At 45.5% G+C, this 22234-nt stretch overlaps 1 protein-coding gene across 2 annotated transcripts in view; it reads right to left on the minus strand.

Annotated features, from left to right (window-relative positions):
• The window catches only part of NEK9 (NIMA related kinase 9), a 245752-nt gene that overhangs the window by 179292 nt on the left and 44226 nt on the right, over nt 1–22234 (minus strand). For both annotated transcript variants that reach the window (XM_078659920.1, XM_078659921.1), the window contains 4 exons: nt 19055–19160; nt 17976–18107; nt 9860–9970; nt 9697–9761 (listed from right to left, as the gene is read on the minus strand). In XM_078659920.1, the coding sequence (XP_078516046.1) occupies nt 9697–9761; nt 9860–9970; nt 17976–18107; nt 19055–19160 (414 nt within the window). The remainder of the gene's footprint in view (nt 1–9696; nt 9762–9859; nt 9971–17975; nt 18108–19054; nt 19161–22234) is intronic.

Below are 22234 nucleotides of genomic sequence, written 5' to 3' on the forward strand. Positions count from 1 at the left end.
AACCTTCGGATGTGGGCTCATGAGACCCTAGAGTGGGACATCGGACCGGAGGGTGGGGAGTAAGGGGTAGACATCCTTGACCACACTTAACTACCTGTGACCTGAGCGGTAACCGGAATAAGATATTGTATGGATTTGTGGCTAACTGTGACTACTGACCTATGCAGAATGTTTGCTTATAGGAGGGTTCTGGTTTTTTTTTTCGGTTACTTTTTAGGGGACCTTAATTGACTGCCGTCTGATGTGCTGGTCTACCCAACGCGGCCCACACCACCCTCCTCTGTAAAAACTCTACGGATTTCACTCAATAAACACCTCACTCCCCATTCTCAGATTAGCTCTGTTGTTTCTTCTTGTTTCTTTGCTCTCCGCACTATACGGAAAATCTCCCGTTTTTTCTCTTTCCCCGCCCTTAAATTAATTCTGATGGCGATGGTCCTGTCCCGGCTGGACTACGGGAACATTGTATATAATGGCGCTCCTGCATATACCTTTCGTCGCCTTCAGTTAGTCCAAAATCAGGCTGCCCGCCTGATTTATGGCCTGTCCAGATCCCATCACATCACTCCCCTACATTGGCTGCCCATCAAGGAACGGGCTCTCTATAAATTGGGCTGTCCCACGTTTCAGGCCTTGGCGGGAACTGCCCCTGATTTTATTTCTTCCGCCATCAGTACTTACTGCCCCAACAGAGAACTTCGCTCTTCCACTAAATTTTTTCTTTCTGTCCCCCGGTTCAAGAAAAGGGAATCTGGGGGCCTGAAATTCACTGTCCTCGCCCCCATTTTTTGGAACTCCCTTCCCCTTCACATTAGATCTATTTCCTCTTATCTCGAATTCCGCAGGGCACTCAAGACCTTCTTATTTTCCCACGCCTTCCCACCTCAGTAATTCGGTCACCCTAGCCATGGGTTAAGCATCCTCTACGCGCCATGAAACCGCCAGGTATACGTGCGCTATATAAATTTCTGTAAATTCAAATTCAAGGTAGGGGAATCACAGGCCCATTTCCGGTGTTTTTTTGTTTACCAGTGGTGGTATGGCTTTTTTTGACTTTGTACATACAATAAGTAGAGAGGTGACAGGAAAAAGGGGAAAACAGGATTAAGAAGACAGTGAGAGGTAGGAAGAGGGAAGAAATAAAATAGAGAGAGGCAAGCTAGATAAAGGTCTAACACAAAGCACAGCATAGCGGATGGGCAAAGAGGAAGGAAGAAGGAGTAAGAGATTAAGAACAAACATTTCTGCTAAATATACATTTTGCTACCAAATACTATGATAGGCCCTGAAGAACTGGAATATTTCAATAATGCCCCTTAGAGATGCTTGGAAAATATATGTATTTATAGGTTTGAAAGTGAGCACATAAATGTATTTGACGCTACTTTAGATACAGGATAGATTTTAGCTCACTTGCTCGGTGTAATATGGGGATACTCAAGTTTTTTTTGTCACCGTTTTTGGTTTTCAGTAAAGCAGTTCGTCATATGCACAGAACATGTGAAAAGCACAATACTCTCTAACCTAACTGATCCATTTATTTTCAGGAAATAGGTGTATATGGGACTACATCGAACTTCTCAATTGTAAAATGTTTTCAGACTCTTTATTGCTCAGTGTTTTAATTTCAAAAGGTGACATGCAATTTGAACTCTGTTGCATCCCAGATGTTCATCATCTTTGACAAAAGTAAAGATGATTGGCATCCTCAGTTTATCGTGTAAGCATCTTCTCTGTTACTGTAAAGGCATTAACCTGGTAATTTCTAGTGTACTTCTAAGCATGATTTCGATTTTAAAAAGTAAAACGTAAAGCTGGATATTTCAAATAGTCTAGAAAATAGTAAAATGATCAACAAATACAAAATAAGATTAAGAGTCAGGAGAACAATATGGATTCAAAAATATTTAAAGAAGCTAAAAGGAAATACATGTAAAACTAATTAAATTTCGACACGAAAAAAATGAATGCTGGGCACAGGCTTTGCTTTTTGAAAAACATCCGAGTGACTTTAAAGGGATGGAAGCAAAAAAAAAATAAAAAATCTGTGACCCACATCTGTGAAACTTTGAGTAAGAAATTAAATTCACTAAACAACCACATAAAAGAAAGTGTATCTATTCTATTAAGAAAAATAAGTAAGAGAGGACGTGTTAGGGATATTTACCATGTAACCAGGACCCAACACTTAGTTACTTGCTCTCAGCAACCATCAACACTGTCAAACACCATGGGCTCGCCAACAGCTTTTCAAAATCCATGGGGCTCACTGAAACAATGCTTCCTCTCATATTTATCCAACTGAAGCATGTCCAGATGAACCCATCATGCACCAATAATTAGCCAGTGACCTGTGGAGTCCCTCAAGGCTCCTACCTCCTCAAAGTGATCTTTAATCCGTACACAGACCCCCCCCCCCCCTCAGAGTGCTACAGCAAAACGCTTGATAAGCACTCACTAGCAGGATGATAATGCTCAACAGTTTCTTGAAGTCTTCACAAGCAGAGATACAGACTGTCAAGAATTATCTATGCATTTTCCAAACATGAATGACAAACTCCTACCAGAAGTCAAACCCTACAGAGACAGGTTACACCCATATTACCACCATGATTTATAGGCTTCAAGATTGCCAATAATATGCAAGTGGACCAATTCCCCCCTCAACTAAGCTCAAATGCAAAATTCCATGGCTTCAACACTGACTCAGAACCAATTTTCAAAAGTTACCTTGCAAGAAAAAGGCAAACCGCACCAATTTGCTTCTGTTCAAGGTCAAAACTCACCTTCTCAAAGAGATACCAGGATTTTTCAGCATGCCATAGTCCAACTGTATATGTAGGGGGGCAATGCTCTGCTCATACAAGTACCAGAGTCAACTGTAGTTACAATGTAGATCATTTTATACGCTGTTACCCGCTTCAACAGGGAGTCAAAATATGTAACCACACATTGTGCATCCTGGTAGTCCTACAGTGGCTGTCTCAAAATCATTTTATCTTCAGTAATTGCTACCTGTAATGCAGTAACATACTGCACATCAACTTCCTACAAAAACAATTGGACACCTCAGCTTACCACAGGATGCCAGAACTTCAGCAAATGAAAACATGAAAGAAGCCTTTTCCATCTATGTACCCAGAACAAGGAACAATATCTCCCCATACTTCAGTATTAGCCCATTATTTTTGCAATCATGGAAAGAGCTGAAGATAGTTCTAAAACAGTTGCTTAATCAACCAGCACAACTCATAATGACCTTTACCCCCTTGGTGATTATAGGATACTTTCACCTCACCCACGATTAGGTAGTAACAGTGCTTAATTTTCTCCGCTGCCATGCTAATTTATTGTTTTTTAGCTTTCCTTTGCTCTCTGTAAGGATATTGCTAAATAAATATCTGCCCATACATACAAATCAGTGGTTAAACGGGAAAGTTGATCTCACTCGAGAAGTTACGATTTATCCACATTTGTGCCTCAATACTTATAGATGCACTACGAAAAAGCCAAGGCTCACGTGTGCGTTAACACATAGTTACATTTTATATTGATTTTCTATTATTTTATGCCTACTTAAAGACCACTAAAATGTTCGTTTTTCTATGCACTTACACACATTTAAACCATACTGAAGCCATAATATTTTAAGATGCACAAGTACACCTATAAACATCTGTGTTAGTGAAACAGTCTAGTTTTGACGTTGGTACAACCAAGTGAGGATTTTAGAAAGTAGGGGAGTCAGTTCCCGTTAGTATTACTGGTTTTGTATTGTCAAGGATTTCTCAAATTCCTTACAATCAGAAGATCCTGGCACCTGCTCATTAGCGGTTATTGTCAAGCTCTTGCCTCATGGTCTAGTGGCCATTTACTTGCATTGAGAGAAAATGTACAACAATGTGTAAACATTGTATGAATTTTAGCATTACATAATCCATATGATTAAGGGCAAAGCTCTGGTCCTTTCAAATGGCAATTGCCCTGAAGTATTTGTGCTTTCTTCCTGGCTATTTTGCATTAAACCCATGTTAGGCTTTATCCAGCGTTGTGTTTCTTGTACACACTGAAGTGCATGAGCCAACCAAGATGAACAAGGCAGTGAGTACATGAACTGTATTTGTGACACACGTCCTAGGCGCGGAGCAGTGCCGTGGTTGTTTTTCTACATATGGTGTAAATATGCCTAATTATAGAAAAATAGCTGGAGATTTTAGTGATAAATGATTGCAAGGTGAGAAGAACTAACTACTGATGATCACAACCTGAAACACTGCATATTGGGGCTGCATGCAGTACCTCACAAGGGGAAGTGCAATATAGATTTGCTGCCCTATGTTTAGTGTTAACATCAACTTAGATTGGCAATACACTGGCTCCTTACAACTGGCCATTATCGGTCTTAGCGAAAAAAATATGTACTTGAATGAACTGCAGATGTCAAAGTCACAGACATATCCAAAACAGATTGAGGATCTTAACTGAAGTTGTATATCTACTATGCACTTGCCGACTTAGAACCATCAACAACTGTGTTCTAATTGTCTAAACGCTGCTGTGTGCATCGGATGAGATGTTGCTCTGGATATGCTGTGAGAAAATGTAAATTACCTAGAAGAATGCAGGAGCTCACTTTGTGGTTTGGGAAAGGTGTTCATTAAGTATTGTCACCAACTGTTTCCACTGTGTTGCTCTAAAGCATAGTTGTATTGCTTGAAATGTCAATAAAATGTTAAAATAAAAAATATATTTAACCCAAATGGGACTACAGCAACTCCATACCTAAACTATATTGTCCAAATGGATTCCAGGTCCAGATCAAGGGTGTAATCTTAAGAATTGTTCATAATGGTCACAGACATTTTAAATTACTTTATTGAATAGTTTCTCCTGTGTTATATGAAAGGTATTGGCATAAGGCACACTGCTGGGACCACAAACCTATTTCAGGCTAACAAACCGAGCATTAGTTCACCCCCATTGCACGGTACTTTGAATGTTGTAAAAACAATTGGAGTGGAAAGTTATGTATACTGTAGTAAATGTCATTAAGAAATATCGTTTAGAACTTTTTTTTGATAATCAACTTTATTGGGTTTTTAATAACACTTAAGTTCATTAGCAGTAGATCAAGCATCATAATAAAACATGGCATCGCATACAGTCGACAAAGGTAAAGGCGGCCAGCTGGATTGGGCACAGCAATAAAAAAAATAAAAAAAAGCATTAGGGATATACAAGATTAGTCAGGCCTTCACACTGGTAGCAGATTAATCCATTTACCCAACACTTTACCGAATAATTTGGGGCAACCCCGGGCCTCGAAGAGAGACTCTTCCTGTACTCCACACCAGTCCACTCCTCTCTTCCATTATTGCACAGTCGGTGCCTTAGCCTGAGACCAGAGCGCAGCTATATCTCTTTTTGCCACCGCCACGGCCGTCCCCAGGAAGCGCTTGTCTGCCCTGGAGCCATCCAGGCAGTTGAACACCCCCAACAGCAAGCGCCTCGGTTCGTGAGGAACCTCCCATCCCAGGGCCGGCGTGAGCTCGAGCTCCACCCCTCTCCAGAACGGCGCTAAAGCCGGGCATTGCCATACCATGTGATAGAAATCTGCTGGAGCGCGCTCATGTTGGGGAAGATCTCATATGGGCCCGGAAAAGGCGTGCCTGAGTGAGGTATGCCGCATGGAGGTAGTAAAGTTGGACCAGGCGTAACTTGGAGGATGTAGTCAATGTTTTGGGTGCCATTAGGGCATCTCGCCAGTCCGCCTCCTCCAATGTGCCCGGCCACCACTCCCAGCGGGTTCGGAGCCGGTCCAGGGATGCAGGACCGTTGTTCACCAGAGACAGGTATATGCGGAAGAGAGGTAGGGGATAGATTGCGAGTATGAAGGGCGTGTCTGAGTAGTAGGTATTTATAGAATCGGGAATGAAGAAGGGCGTGAAGTTGTTGTAGGTCAACAAAGGATCGTATGTGGTCTCCCACCCACACGTCTCCGAGCAGCGGGATCCCAATGAGGTCCCAGCAGCGGAACCCTCCTCAACCAAGCCCCAGTCCACAGCGGCGTTTGCCTGGTGAGCTTCCGGTCCCATTGCACGTGGCGAAGGGCTGTACGCCAGGCCATGAGCACCGCCCTAGTGACAGGGGCAGAGCCTGCGGCACCGAGCAGCCATAGAAGAACGTCTGGAACTGCGTGAAGTCCATTGTTTTGATTTCCACCCGGTATGCTGGGTTGGACCAGCCACCCGCAAACCAGTCGTGGATCATGATAAGTCTCGTGGCCAGGTAGCAGAGGTGGAGATTAGTCACCCCCGTGCCTCCGTCGAAGGGAGGGATACGACAGTGTGCCAGGGACAAACGTGGCCTCCCTCCTCCCCATAGAAACCGGGTAAGAACGCCGTCTAGTTCCCGGAACCAGCTACCTGGGAGGTGGATGGTGGTATTTTGCAAGGTGTAAAGAAAACTGGGGAGGATCATCATTTTAAAAAGCGCACTCCTGCCCAAGGGGTTAAGGGGAAGGGTCTGCAATTTCTTGAGGTCTGCCTTCATCCAAGTGACCAAGGGTGTGACATTCAGGGCCCATTCAAGCTCCGGTAGAAGGGTAACCCACACGCCTAGGTATTTGAACGATTGCCTCCGGAGGGGGATATCCATCTGCCAGTTAAAGCATGCCCGAGAGGGATGCAAAGGGACCAGAGTTGATTTTGCCGGGTTAAGTCTGAGTCCAGAGACCGGTTAGAGAGCGGAGAGGACCTGAAGGCATCTGGGGCCTGAACGGTCCGGGTCCGCCAGATAAAGCAGGACATTGTCCACGTAGAGGGCTATCTTGTCAACCTGACTCAGGTCCCAGGCCCAACCCCGGATGAGCGCGCCAAGGGCTCCATCGCCAATGCGAATAAGAGCAGCGAGAGCAGGCACCCCTGACGCGTGCCCCTCCGGATTGGGAATGTCTCAGAAAGCTCGCCGTTAATGAAAACACGGGCTCTGGGGTTACTATAAAAGGACGTTGATCAGGCGGCGGAAGGGAAGACCAAATCCCCTCCTCCCCACCGTGATCCGTGGCTCTGGTGGGGAGGAGGGGGTGTGACCGGCGCCACAGGCTGTGGAACTCACAATTCACCCTTTGGGACTCTCTGCAACGGGACTGCTCCGGACCCCACGAGCCAGGACCTACATGGCTCTACCGAATGTCCCGGTCGGGGTTTGACCTTCCATTGCAGTCCCGGGTCTGACACACTCTAGTAGTCTCACGTTTACCACTTCATGTTTTCAGCTGTTAGCATTCATCCGTATACATGGAGGGGGGTTCAGTTCAGCCATGTCCTTGCTTGTTTGTTGCCAACCATTTTAGATTAGCGAATCACCTCTTTGTGGGGTAGTTAATGGTTGGGATTTTTTCAGGGCGACAGATCCGACGTGATGGCCGACGTGCCCCCGCACCACTCGGCTGCCCAGTCAGTGATAAGAAGTGGGTCTTCACAGCAGTGCATCCGGGGCAGGTCGGTGAATTCTTGGGGCCTCGGAGGATGGGGCACCCCGTATCTCCGGTGCCTGGGCAGTTGCCGGAGGTGCTAAACCGCGTCAGAGGTCAGTACAGGCTGTCCCCAGAGACTGTAGAACGATCACAGTCCAACTGACCCCCTCGCCCAACGAAGCCAGCAGCACCCCGTGCCCGCAAGACGGCGGAGGGCACGAAAGGCAGCAACAGTCGAGAAGAAAGGAATCTCCCAGAAGTAGCCCCTCTCCAACCAGGAGTGAGGCGCGCAGGATTCAGCAGCAGTCCAGACAAAGGCTTCCCGGCCCCAAGGGGCAGTCCACTCGCCAGGGCGCCACAGCAGACCCCAATCCTCCTGTCCACACAGGTGGGGAGCACACGTGCGCGACCCCAGGAGTCCAGCAGCAGAGCCCGGGGGAGGCGACACGGAGCCAGGCCACGGTCCCCGCTCAGACCCCAGGGGGTCCTCGTGGATCAGTCCAGGTGCCGCCCAGGCAAAGGCCCGCTCTCCTCCACCACGTGGAGCCGGCCCCGGGCACTCCCGTCCCAGAGCAGGCCAGCCGCTCCACCCAGGCTCCGTTTCCATTCACCGCACTCTCGCCTGCGGGCAGGTCAGGCATAGCGGCTCGGCTCGGTCCAGCAGTCCTCCGAGGCCTCCTCTCCAGCAGCGTCCCAGCTCGCGGACGTCGCCATGCACCATGTGGCCCCAAGAGCAGGAACGGCAACCTCACGCGGCCGCAACTACTTCGGGGGATCGAGGGCGCCTCTTAGCGCTCCAGGGCGCCTCCACCGCGCCCCGGGACTGCCCCTCGCTCTCCTCCGGTCCGGCAGGCAAGGGGGTGAATCCCGCACCGCAGCTCCGGGCTCCGAGGCGAGACCGCCAGCCCTCGGCTCAGTCGTCCGCCGCCAGGTGAGTCGCAGGCAGGCAGTGGGGGCAAAGAGAGCGCCGGACCGTCCGGGCGGAGATTTCAGGCCCAAGGATGGGACGGCAAGGAGGCCGCTATCTTGATTATTCAGGGCCTCATGGGAAGAGGGGACCAGCGAAGACAGCAGAGTCACCGGGCAGCCCGAAAAGAGATGCAGGCGGGATGGGGGAGCCGCAGCCGTTATTGTGGAGCTCCGATGGCAGCTGATAGCGGGCGGTTGCAAGGCAGATGACGGAGGGGGTCCGGAGCACTCTTAGAGTGCGACAGCCATCTTGACGCCTCAAGCCACGCCTCCAAATACCGTTTAGAACTTAAATAGGAATGTTTAGAAAATGTTATTTGTGAAACTGCATCAGAAATGTTTCATTGAATAGATATAAAAAATGTTAGCATCTCCCAAAAGAGATCACGTATTTAAATGTGTCCTAATAGCTACGTAATTCACATCAGTGAGGAGAGACGTACTGAAACAGACCCTATCTTAAAGTACAATAAAAATGAAAAAAATACCAAAATAAGTTAGAGCTATGTCTAGTTTTAATCTTTGTTTGGGTTTAATCTGTGCATTTCAATGACTTATTATACACAGCTCCTTAATACAGCCAGAAGCTCGCCATTGGAGGCTGATTGAGAAAAGAGAAAGCAGACATTCTCATGGATGACCAAGAATGCTAAGAAAAGCACTTCCAAAATATGGTGAACTTCTAGTAAAACCGCAATTGTTTTAAAGTGTGGAATCCAGGGATGGAAACGTCTCTTAATTTATCCGTGCACAACAAAGCAATAGCAGTAAGGGTAGCAATCTACTATCACATGAAATGATTGTCATAGAAGTGGGGCAGGAGGGTCATCAGCCGAAGGAGACAGCTTCTATTATTCCCACATATATGTTTTTGAGTCAATTGTGGAAAGAGTACAGTTGTGGTTCAGAATTTACCTAGTCAGCAAACTGTTAACAATGACCATTCCGCACTGCATGTTTGAACTGGCAGTTTCCATGATACAGAATTAACAGCTCAATAATGCTATGGATCTGCAGGTCCTGTAATACTGACCAGAAAGTACTGATGTATATCACTATGGCTCTGGTTATTTTAATGGTGGCATTACATGAAGCAAAGCTTCTCATGAAACAGAGCAGGCAGGCAAGCTCATGACCCTTGCAGTCCCAGTGATATTGTTATCAAATTGCCACCGCTACCTACAAAAAACATTTTAATACCACAAACTATCACTATGCCCTGGTCACATAAGTGTTCTTGAACGTGGTACCTTCTCTGCCGGCTGATGAGAGGACGTTCCAAGATCTCCTCTGCAGTGGGTCGCTTGTCTGGATCCTACAACAACAAACAATAGTTAACAATGAGATTACTTTATGTTCCCACTAATTCTGCATTATACTGCAGGACCATAACCACTCCGAAATATGACCCACCTGTTGTAAGCAGTCTTGTACCAGGTTGATCATCTCTGGCGAGTAGACTTTTGAGTTAACTTCCATGGCCCAGTTTCCTTGCACAATCTTCACACAAAGATTCAGAGGGTTCTGCAGACAAACACAAAAACTGAGTCTCAGCAGCAGCAAGTACTGTATAAGGAGTTGCAGAATAGCCATAGGAGATTTGCGATACTGGGTTAACCAGAATACTACAGACATTACAGAACCTTGATTCATAAAAGGTAGGTCATTAGATAATCTATTTGAACTTCCATAACTGCTCCATTCCATGCTCTCAATTCTTGCCAAAACAACGGCTTACTAGCAAGTCTGAGGTCATTCAATAAATCAGCCAGGCCAGCCCACCACACCTGCTTATATTTAAAATACAAAAATCCTCCATTCCAAGAAGATAAAAAAAAAAAAAAAAAAAACGTTTTGCAACCCACGACCTCCACCTCCCCTCCTTCCGTCTCCCCAACACCCTCAATTACTCAGCCCTGGCAAAAAAAACGTTGCCATCTTTTCAATGGAGGCTGGGGTTAAATCATCAGGATAGCTTTCATAGAAAATTAGCAAATGTTTAACTGAAGTCCTTCTAGCCTAAATAGTATTTTGAAACAAGGCGCAGGCAATAGTCAGGGTGGGCATGAAAAATGTACTTTACTACCTCCACCAAATACCAAATAAACTGGTGCAAAACAACTGTAAACATGCAATTTTAAACACGTCAGGCTGAGTTTATAGGCTACAAAAGATTATGTACTAAGATGTGTTAAAGAAACCCCCACTCACACATTTTTAGGAACTTAATAATAAGTCACATTTCACAGTATGTGTTAGATGAATTATGCACAATTGCCCTGCATCCCAGTATTCATGGAGAAGACTTCATCTCCATGTGTCAGTTCTTTTCAGTCCTGTGTGTGAATGTTAAAAAGGAAGATAAAATTACTATATTGAGGCTGGAACAATAACTGCTTACCTGCAAAGACAAAAAGCGGTATCACCCCGTGTAAAGGTTTAACATGGCAGTCAATGGTGTAGCCACAGAAATAAGCGTGAGGGCCAGAGATATCACACTGCAGTTCAAGAGCTGGCTGTGTGACCAATTATCATTTGCCTAGAGGCTAAGAATATAAATAGGATGTAGGTGACTTCTGGGTGTCCACTGAGGAGAGGCAAATACCACCTTGGATGCAGATGGAGAAACCCACCATTAACATCTGCCAGTCATCCACCCACAAAAACAGCATAGAACAATCCCGGGCAAATTCGAAGAGAGGCTACTCTGTTCTAGCACAAGGACTCAAAGGAAAGAAAGAAAAAATGCATTTGATGCTTTATAAAACCAGTTTAAACATTACCCACAATGCTAAGACAAAGTATCGCATATAATTTTGATGAATGCCTACACCCCACAACTACTGTAAAGCGATCCAAACAATTCCTACATTAATATCCATAGGTACATCATGGAAATTGAGGCTATATCTATACGATGTCTGTAATTGAAAGGTACTAGCGACCCTGAATGGGCAGGCACAATCATATGAGCAGGTTTTATTAAAGGTTGAGCTAGCTCATAAACAGAATACAATTTTGCATGATACAATGCAGATCCAAGGCTGCGAGGGGACAAGCCGGTGTCACCACTCTCTGTAGAGGTACTACAATGTTCTTTTCCTGCATTGAGTTCTTTTGAACCTATCTTAAAAATGTGCACATATACTGTATTTAGAGAAAGTTGATTTTGAATGTGACTATCTTTTGAAAAAAAATCACTGTTCTACTAGTTCTAAGCTTTTAAAACATGTTCCTACTCGAACATAGGTTTTAATGAAACTTGTTGCACCTGATTCTCTTGCGAGGGCTCTCGTCTCACTATAGAGAGGGTCGTTTAACTGACCATAGAGAATCGCTCCTCCTCACGGTCACAGAGTGGCCAGGATAGCATTCTACCTGCGAGGGCTCGCCTACTTATGCTGGCAGCTGTGCGCCTAAAGCAAGCCAGTCTGCGGCCGTCCGTGCACAACTGGGACCAGGGGCCAGGAACCCTGCATGAGTACACTTTCAAGACAAATAAAGTACACTGCTGGTGAACTAGGGCTGCTTAGACATGCCCCTTCTCCACTCTGCATGCACTCCCTTGATGTAGACAACCCCCTGAGAAGCCGAGTGTTTTATCAAAACTGTAACTATACTCTAGAAACAAGTCCAGACAACCCCAGAAGCAAACAAGTCACACATGGTAATAAAGCGCACTGGAAAATGGGCCTAATAAACTGCAGATCCCTCCCAGGACACAACATCGAAATTGGGCTACTTCTAGAGGATGATGCTCTTGATGTTCTGTTTATTACAAAAACGTGGCTCAAAGAGAGTTTGATGCCACAAATTATTATGACCCTCCCCCTGGTTATTGCATTTGCAGACAGGACCGGGTGGGAAAAATAGGAGGTGGGGTTACCATTATCTAGTACAGTTCAGCTGCTCCATCACACCCCTGAGAATGACCAATTGCGACGCCATGCAATTTAGAATAACGCATGCCCCACATTCTCTTTCTCCGGTACTCTTGCTTACAGGCACCCAAGGATCGTGCACAATGTTTATGGAGTCCCTTCCTGATCTCCTTGCTAGCTTCAGCATAGTGAAAAACACATTTACAGCTCTGGGCGATTTTAAACATACTCCTGGACGATACTAACAGCTCGTCCTCCAACAGACTTCTATCAGACCTAGAGGCCCTGCAACTTCCCCAGCTTATGGGCTTTGCCATACATGAAAAAGGGCATATTGTCAACCCTATCTTTTCTAATGACCCCAGACTACAGGTGCTTACCCCAATTCAAGTCCCCTGGTATCATCATTTCTACATCCCTTTTCTGTGTGCTAAACCACTCATACAAAAGCCTTCAAGGGGTAACATTAATCTAGGACATAAATGGCCCAGGGTTGCACCTGAAAGTTGGACCTACTGTTTAGAGTCTACCACTCCCTCTTCATCAGAAGACCTCTATTTATTTATTTATAAAGTTTTATATAGCGCAAACATCTATGATGCACAAACATTGGTCATATTGGATTAATAACTCAGTAGACAAATGTTTTCGCAAACCTAGATTGACAGCCTAACACAACCCCAAAAGAGCCATCAATAGCCAGCTATCCTCTCAGAAAAAGAGCTGCAAGAGACTCGAAAAGAACTGGTGGAAAACCTATGCCCCAGACTTTAAGTTATTATATAAAAAAGCCATCAGAGAATACCATGATGACATTTAGCTAGCACAGGCAAAGTTCTATGAGGAGAGGTTTAATAAAGCTTTAATAAAGCTTCCATTTCCCCCAAAGAATTATTCAAAATCGTGAAATCGCTCACCACCACCGAACAAGGCTCCCACACACATCACACTTCGAAAGAGATGCAAGGAGCTAGCCACTTTTTTTTTTTTTTTTTAAACAAAGAGGAAAACATATATAACTTGCTACAAAGGTGTTCCACGGAAAACCCCCGAAGTGAGTCAGGACACCTTTGGTAGGAAGGGCCAACTCCATAGCCCAGAACAGCCTGGACTTCCAATACCCCAGTTATTAGGTACCTTCCCAGCATTGAGCAAAGAACGCACAGGCCTCCTCCTGAGCAACATTAAATCTGGGTCTTCACTGGATCCCGCCCCTCCCCGCATTTTACTTCAGGGTGGAAATTCTATCCTCTCCAAAATGGCTGACCTTCTATCGCTATCCCTACGCACGGTATAGTGCCAAAAGAGTGGAAGCATGCCACAATGAAGCCCCTACTCAAGAAGCCTCAACTGGATCCCACGGTACTGGGGAATTTCTTCCCCATCCCAATTTATTTATGAACACACCAAATATAAAGAGATCAAGATGGGGTGGGAGATCCTTCTCACACCAGGTCCCAAAGCTCTGGAACTCAATGACCATGGAGCTAAGACTGGCTAAAAATGAACGGTGTTTCAGGAAAAAACTTAAAACCTGTTTTTTCCCATGATTCCCTACCTCCACCCACTGCCCCCCTCTCAGTAGCGGTGGGAAGCCCTCGGGAAGCCATGCGCTTTATAAATCTCATGAGCATAAACAGTATACACAAAACGTTTTTGTTGCCTCTTTGCAAAGATTTAGGGCCTCGTGGACAAGTTGTAACAGCTTCTATCATCCTTGTAGGAAACTGACTTTTTATGTGATAGATTAGAAATCTGATATACTGTGTAAAGGGGCCAGGGGTTCTCTAAGGAGTAGACAGGAGTTGCTCTGCAATCCCAAAGTGCTCTGTTAGGGGGAAGTGTAGTTGGGCATCCTTAGGCTTAACATATATGAGTGCAAGATATTTGCAGATACACACACTGATTAATAAAGGACTTGAGGACTCAAGAAGGAGATACACACCGAATTTATAAAAATAGCAAGTATTCTTATATATGTTTAAGCATCAGAGAAAATCTGTTCAGGTAAGTACATTTTCAAAGATAAATTCTTTTCACTTTAAAAAGTGGACGCTGCAATTTTTGAATTCTGCAATGTTATCCTATGGAAGAAAGAACAAGTTCTGCACAGAGGTACAGTACATCAAATTACAAGACTAACCTCCCAGAGTTAAGGTGAATGGTGGGCAAGGTCCAAGGCAGCACCACAGTACACCACCAGCGGCATGAGGGCGCAGGGTGCAAATCAGTATTGTGAGCCCAATAGGTTTTAATGGGGATCGGTCTCTGTAAAAAGAGGCTGCAGGTTCTGGAAAAGAAACCAGTTGGGTTGAACCAACAGGAGGGTTCAAGGCTTGTGATGCTTGGGGGCGTACGGACACCGGGTGTCCTCTTCTCCACGGCCCCGGGGCGACTGATGCAGAGATGTTTTAAGGCATTGGGTTTCTGTTACCTGGAGCAGTTGTGCTTGAGGGGGGGCCTGCGTGAAGAGCTGCAGGTGACGTCAGTGAGTCCACGAGAGGTAAGACCACGATGGACTCTAGCTCTGGACGGCTGGGGAACCTGGTTAGCACCTGTGGCGCACTTCAACTTGGGCCTGAGGCCACAGGTTCAGTGGTGGCTTCATGTGTCGGGTTTTGGTAGTTCCAGAGGCCTCAGAGTCTTCTTTGGAGTTCTTTGGAACCTATCTGCTATTCACAGGCGGCCTTGGTCTTTATTGAAGGCAGGCAGCCCTCCCAGGTTTTGGAGGCACTCAGCTGCAGGACGAGTCATTTTTGGCGCAGGGTTGCCAAAGAACAGCAGCAGGGCTGGGGCCAAGTCAGGTGCTTGCATCAGTCTTCTGATTTAGCAGCTCTTAGGTCATCAGGATCTGCTTCTCTGGTGCCATGAACTCCCCTAAATACTGAACTTAGAGGTGTAATGGGCAGTAGCCAATGGGCTAATGACCCTTTGTGTCACTACACCCCCTATATGACCACTTCCTTTGGGAAGAGGGCATAACCATGTCCCAGAATTCCCAAGTATGCCATCACAAAGATGGCTACTTCTGAAAAATCATGTCCACCTCACTGTAGCCCACCTTAGGGGTGGTACTAACCTGGAGGTGGCACGCCTACCTGACTAGCTAATTTCCCCACCTGTTCAGCTGCCAAGGAGGCTCTGGACAGTGGGGGGAGGGGGAAGGGGGGCTTCCTCTCCTTTGTGGGCAGCCAGATTTGATTCCAAAGACAGCAGCTTCTCTGAAGTTCACCGGCCCAAGGAGGCTAATCAGCTGGTCACCCTTTGGGTTGAGGCGTTACACCCTCTTCCTGGACAGGCCTTTTTTCTGGGTCTCCTGAGAGCAAAAGGCTCTCACCCTAGGAGGTCAGAACAGCGTCACGTGTGGCAGGCTGGCAGTAAACAGTCAGCAAGGACACCAGAGGCTGGTAGGTTTTCAGGGGGTACTTCTAAGGATCCCTCAGTGCATGTATTGGTAAATCAGACACTGGCATCCATGTGGGTTTACCATAGGAGATGGTTGATACAAAACATCACTGTTTTCAGTAAAGTCATCATGTAGCTAGGGGAACTCGTTGTCACCAGTGTCCAGCACATGTTCTAAAATGGCTTCCCTAGTCACCTGTACTGACAGTAATGGAACTGACCAGCACAGGCGCATATCTGCTCATGCAGGTATGCTCTCACATGTAATACTAAACACACTGTCTTAGGGCTGTCAGGCCTACTGTAGGTGACTTATAAGTATTACATACAGTGGTAGGAACATGACACACAGGGACGTGTGACATATTGTGTTTTCACTTTTGCATGCACCAAGACATGCAGCCTGTAATAGCAGTCTTGTATGTGCTTGGTGAGGGGTCCCTTAGGGTGGCACAATTTGAGCTGGGGAGCAATACCTCAGGCCCTAGGTACCAGGGGTACAATTTACTAGGGATTTACAGAGGGTGATAAAGGTTTTTCCAATTGGGGGAACAATTGTATATTTTTGGGGAAGAACACAGATACTGGGAATCTGCTCAGCAGCTACCTAGTACACTTCAGTCAAAGGTGTATCCAAAACCAGGCAAAAAGTGGTGGGGTACGGCAATAAAAACAGAGACCTGATGGTAGCACTTCCTATTGAAATGAGTCTTTTCTGAAATTGTGAAGGAAGGAGAGCCAATAGCTTATGTGCTGGCCTGTTTGCAAGCTGTGAATAGAAAGCAGGGCACCGGGTCAGCTGTCCAATCCCTTCATCTACTTTTAGAAGGAAATCAGAACATCTGCAGCTCCCTTTCTGTAACACCCCTCATCAGCCAAGCTAGCTTGACATCAGTGGCATGGAGAGCACGGGACCCACATCTGGGCACACCCGTCCCACTCAGTGTGACAAATGGAAAAAGAACAATTGATGGAAAGAATGCAGAACAATTTCATACATTCACCCCAGTACAGAGATCTGGCCCTAAATCTGTCGTTTGTTTTTGCTTCCCATGCCATTCCAGTTTGAACCCAACATATACAAATCAGTCTTGACCCTTCTCCCTACGGAAACAGTCCAGCCCGAACTGCTAGGCCAGGTCCTTCCTGGACTGAAAATAAGCATCCTTGGACCGGTTTTGGGGTAACACCCCATATCAGCCAGGCTAGCTTGACTCCAGTGGCATGGGGAGCACGGGATCCACATCTGGGCATGCCCGTCTCACTCGGGGTGAGAAATGCAAAAAGAGCAATTGATGGACAGAATGCAGAACAATGTCATACATTCACCCCAGTACAGAGATCTGGGCCTGAATCCATTGTTGTTTTGTTCCACATGCCATTCCAGTTGGAACCCAGCCATATGCAAATCAGTCTTGACCCTGCTCCTATGGGGCAGTGTATGTTCTTTTTTGGCATCTGGAAATTTTCTATGGGAATTACCATTTTAAAACTAAAACTAACAATGTCTTGTAACTTGGTCTCTTCCCGTTTCACCATTCAGAACCAAATTTGATAGGCTTCTGATCTGAATTTGATAATGTTTTTTTTTTTTACAAAGCTCACTTCAAAATGGTCAGCTAACAGGGTTTCCATTGAGATCTTTTTAATATATAATGGGAATGTTACAAAAAGACTGCACCGGATTCAGAACAGAGCCTTATTGACTAAGATCAAAGGCCGGTTACTGGAAACGAGATTTTAACTCCTTAATAGTTATGTTTTTACAAAGGAGGTTTACGTCTTGGTTGTGCTGTTGAAGGGATTGAGAAACGTGCAAGGTCCACAAAGGATAAACCAGCTTTAACAAGGCTCAAGGAGATAATCTGGTAGAAAACTAGTCTGAATAGGTATGTTGGAATGAAGTCTGGATATGAATGGACCCACGTTTGCACACATCTTTTTTCTGGAAGAGTTTGCAACCGTGCTGCATAACAATCCAATGATATTGGAAGGCTCATGCAGTGGACTGAAGAGGTTGAAAAATAGAGAGGTATAAGCTAAGTGAGAACAGATAGTGCAAGGCAAATTCCTACCACCTGCCATACAACCAAGAACTCCAAACAAAACTCTTCAGCACATACATATATTAAACTCCAGGCAAAATCCTAGACAGGGCAAAGGCAAAATCATTCCTATCAACCAGCTAACTTCTGCCTCTGAAGCACTTCTTTGCTAGTACATTTGACACTTTTGATTCTTACTGTAGCATCGAAGGTCCTGGTCAGGGTCAGTAGCTCGAAAATAACACATCCTACTGCCCATATATCCGACTTAAAGCTGTACTTCACCCCCTGGCAGATCTCTGGAGACATGTAGTAAAGGGTTCCAACACACTAAAGAAAGGAACAAAGTACAGAAAGTAAATTGTACTGCTTATATCTGCATTATCCTCAGACAGTAGCGAATGCTCTTCATTAACCATCTTCAAATGGACTTTTCAGTGGTTTCTCGCCATGCAACAGCACCTTTTTATATGTACCAAACAGTTATTACCCTGGCATTGGGGAAACTTAAGAAGCAAACATGCTACTGTCAGCACTGCATACATCTGGCTGGAAACTCCTTGGTGGAGAGTTGTTTGTGTCTGTGCTGTCAGTACAAACTTTGCAGCGAACATCAAAGCTGTTGCAACAGCTTTGCTCTAGAATATAAGGAAGTTGGCACTGAAGAGGCCTTGATAGATGCTAGTGACTCCCCCTTTTACAACATCTGTACCAGGACCCTGCAGAAGCCTTAATAAACTGTAGCAACAGCTCCCTTTAGCAGTGTCAGTAATTGGGCTCAACACATGGGTCATGAGAAGCCTCAAAAGACTCCAGCATCTGCTGCTACCTTCACTTTCTTTGCCTAGTTTCTGTAGAATCCCAGACACAAGTTCTTTAAATCTGCACCCCAGTAGAGAATTAACAGAAGGTATCATCTGCCTCTCTAGCCATGCCCTGAAGAGGCCTCTACAGATAGTAAGACCTTCTTCTCCCATCATTGGGCTTGGCAGACACCTTAACAGGCATTTATCTGTGCAGTCAACAGCTGGGCTCAGCAGAGGTATACATAAACTTGCAAACACCAGTGCAGAGAAAGCACATACTCTTCTTTGCACTGGTGCTCTACAAAGAGATACATAAACATTAGCACATGCATTCCTCTGGAGCTGGCTTTGCGGAAGCCTCAATATGAATGGGACCTGCTTCTCTTAATGACTGGACCTGAACTTTGCAGAGGCTCCCCTGGACAGCCAAATTGGAGCCTGGGATAAGAAGAGAGCTTGGACAATACTTACCGTTTCTGCCATGGAAAACTCAGAGGACAGCTGTTTAGCCAGTCCGTAGTCTCCCAGCTTTATCAGGTTTGCTTTAGTCAGGAATATGTTCAAGGTCTTTATATCTCTGTGAAAAGAGAGAGAAAATTAATTGGAAAGAGCAGAGAAACACAGGAAGCAGAAAGTTGAGACTGCATATGGCAAGTAAAGTAAATAAAGAAAAGGTGAAAAATGGTGGGGAAATGGTGAGAGAAGAAATGAGTAAAGGAGCTGGAAAAAAGCAGTTAATAAGAGTTGAATTAGAAGTAATTAAAGAAGAGAATAAAATAAAACAGTAATGAGGGGGGAGACAATACTGCACATTAGGACGATGTTACAAAAAGTTTTCAAGGAGCCTTTCAAAAAGTGGTTATTTTTCAATATTTAAGTTAAGAAATTATTTTTGCAAAGTGAAGATTGTAGAGAGATTTTGGAGAAACTCCTCCTCTATAACAAACCTCATACAGCTATGGATAACAAGGAATGCGTATAGTAAACATATCCGTTGAGCCAAAACAGATCACTTTGGGTCACAGCTTGACAATGCCAAAAACAGACCTAAAAAACTATTCAAAATCATCAAATAACCAACAAAACACTCTGCCAAACAATGCTTAGCACAAAATGATTCACTCCCTAATGGTAAGGAGTTCTCAGCATACTTCATTGAAAAAACAAAGATTGAACTAGAACTGCAACTCTCCTTGCCTGACATGGATGATCAGTCTCAGTCCACTCCGTCTACATTACTTCCTCCTGAGAATACACCTCTTGCTGGCTCTGTGGATTTGACTACAAAAAAGGGTGCATCATGGAATTCCTTTATGCTACCAAACTATGTTGAGCTCTTCAACTACATAACTGCATTAAAACTCAAACCATTTCGAACAAACTCACCATGGGATGGTATGACAGGGGGATAGGACTGCCTGATATACAGCTTTACTATCAGGCATCCCAACTGATGGCAATTAATAATTGGGTTTTCGGCCCCCACGACGATCCAAACTTCTGCACCGACCACTGGCTCATGGGTAGAGGGGGCTATAACAGGGCGTTGTATACCAACCCCCCTAGGCTTCACTTAACAGGCCCCACGGCTAGCACGGTTGAATTATGGCACAGAATTACGTGGAAACTGGGGTGGCACATGTAGGAAGGTGGATATCTGACTATGGTTACCCCCAACTTTTGCCTAGTGTTTAGCTGGTTTTCGACCTAGTTGGCCTGGGGCCCTGCTATTCAGGACCCCAGTCTAATTGCTCTCTCTGTAAAATGGACTCCATGTACCTTAGGTACATACCTAATTGGACGCTGGGTCACCTTATCAGCCCCTGTACAGTGTACCTTAGGTACCCAGGGCATAGGTGTACCCAGGGCCTACAAGGGGCTGCAGCATGTATTATGCCACCCCTGGCTAGCCATCAAAAACTGACACAACTGGCTGCTAAGACAGCTGGGGCAAGGTGGTGTAATCACCCTTTGCTATAGATATAGTATACCTATGTCTAACCCTAAAATGGACACATATATTCCTATCAGTCACTCCTATGGCAGGCCTTATCAATCCTGAAGGCAGAGTGCTTGGAATTATGTGAGATGGTGCTCTAGCATGAGCTGAGCCCGTCTGCAGCTTGCGGAACCAAGTCCTAATAGCTGTTCCATGATAACGCTATATTATATACTCTTAAGTGCATTATAATCCTCGCGGTTAAATGCTAACTTTGGTATAGCATTATCAAAACATGTCGAGTAAGGTGTCATACGAATTGGAATACTACCCCCTCGCCAATTCTGGCGACGGGGGTAGCATTCCACCCTTTTAGAGGGACACAACATGTATGTATGGCAGTACTTATACTGCTAGATCTCACGGCGGCCTTTGACACGGTCGATCACAACATCCTGATTGACCGTGTCAATGCCGTAGGCATCCAAGCTAAAGCCAATGACCTCTTGAGATCTTTCCTAGCTGGTCGCACCCAGACAGTCCAGCTTGACACCTTTCTATCTGAACAACTGGCCCTACCCTGTGGTGTCCCCCAAGGCTCTTCCCTCAGTCCAACCCTCTTTAATATCTATGTCACCGATCTGGCAAGGGTAATTAAGGACTGGGGGATGAGCCTAACATCTTATGCGGACGACACCCAGCAGGTGCTTACCATCACAGAAAACGGACAAAAAATAGCAGCTAATTTCCAGCAGGGCATGCTCGCCATCAGCAATTGGATGTCAGCAAACTGCCTTAAATTGAATTCCAATAAAACCGAGGTCATGACCTTCGGCAAACTCACTCCCGCCTGACCAGATGCATGGTGGCCCACTAACTTAGGTCCCCTTCCCCTCCCAGTTACCAAGGTCAAAAACCTTGGAATACTCATAGACAACAAACTCACTTACTCAGCCCATGTTAATTCTATTGTCTCTTCATCGTTCTTCAAACTCAAAGCCATAAAAAAGATCCTCCCACTCCTGCCTCCTTCCTCCGGCAAAACCTTGATCACCTCATTTGTCATGTCATCAGTGGACTATTGCAACGGTCTTCTGGTTAATGCCCAAAACCAGGTTATCAAAAGACTACAATCTATACAAAACGCCGCGGCCAGATTGCTCTCCGGTACACCCAAATTCCAACCCATTTCCAACACCATAAAAAATGACCACTGGCTAACAGTCAAAAATTGAATAAAGTTTAAAGCTCTCTGCATCGCCTACAAAGCCGCGCACAAACAGGGCCCGCGTTTCCTCACTGACCATTTTGCTTTCCACGTCCCCAAACGATTGCGCCGGTCAATGAATAACTTCACCATGACGGTCCCACGTACCAGAACTGTCGCATGGGGCGACCGCAGCTTCCACGTATCAACAGCAAAACTCTGGAACTCCCTGGAACCCGATGTTAGATCTGCCCCCACCCTGACCATCTTCAGAAGGAAAATAAAGACATGGCTCTTAGCATAGTTGACTATGTCTTAGCATAGTTGACTATGTATCACAGGGTAGCTTAGGCCCATCTTCCATTAGTCTCACTAACCGTTTTTCCCCTTTGACCTCAATGGAGACAAATGATTGACTCCCAGACGCTCCAGGTGAGGACAAGGGGTTACCTAACATACAGAGACCATGTTGCAAAATTCTTACTTGGAACGTTGCTGGACTAAG

The sequence above is a fragment of the Lissotriton helveticus genome, chromosome 9 (assembly GCF_964261635.1).
Source record: "Lissotriton helveticus chromosome 9, aLisHel1.1, whole genome shotgun sequence".
Taxonomy (NCBI): Eukaryota; Metazoa; Chordata; class Amphibia; order Caudata; family Salamandridae; genus Lissotriton; species Lissotriton helveticus.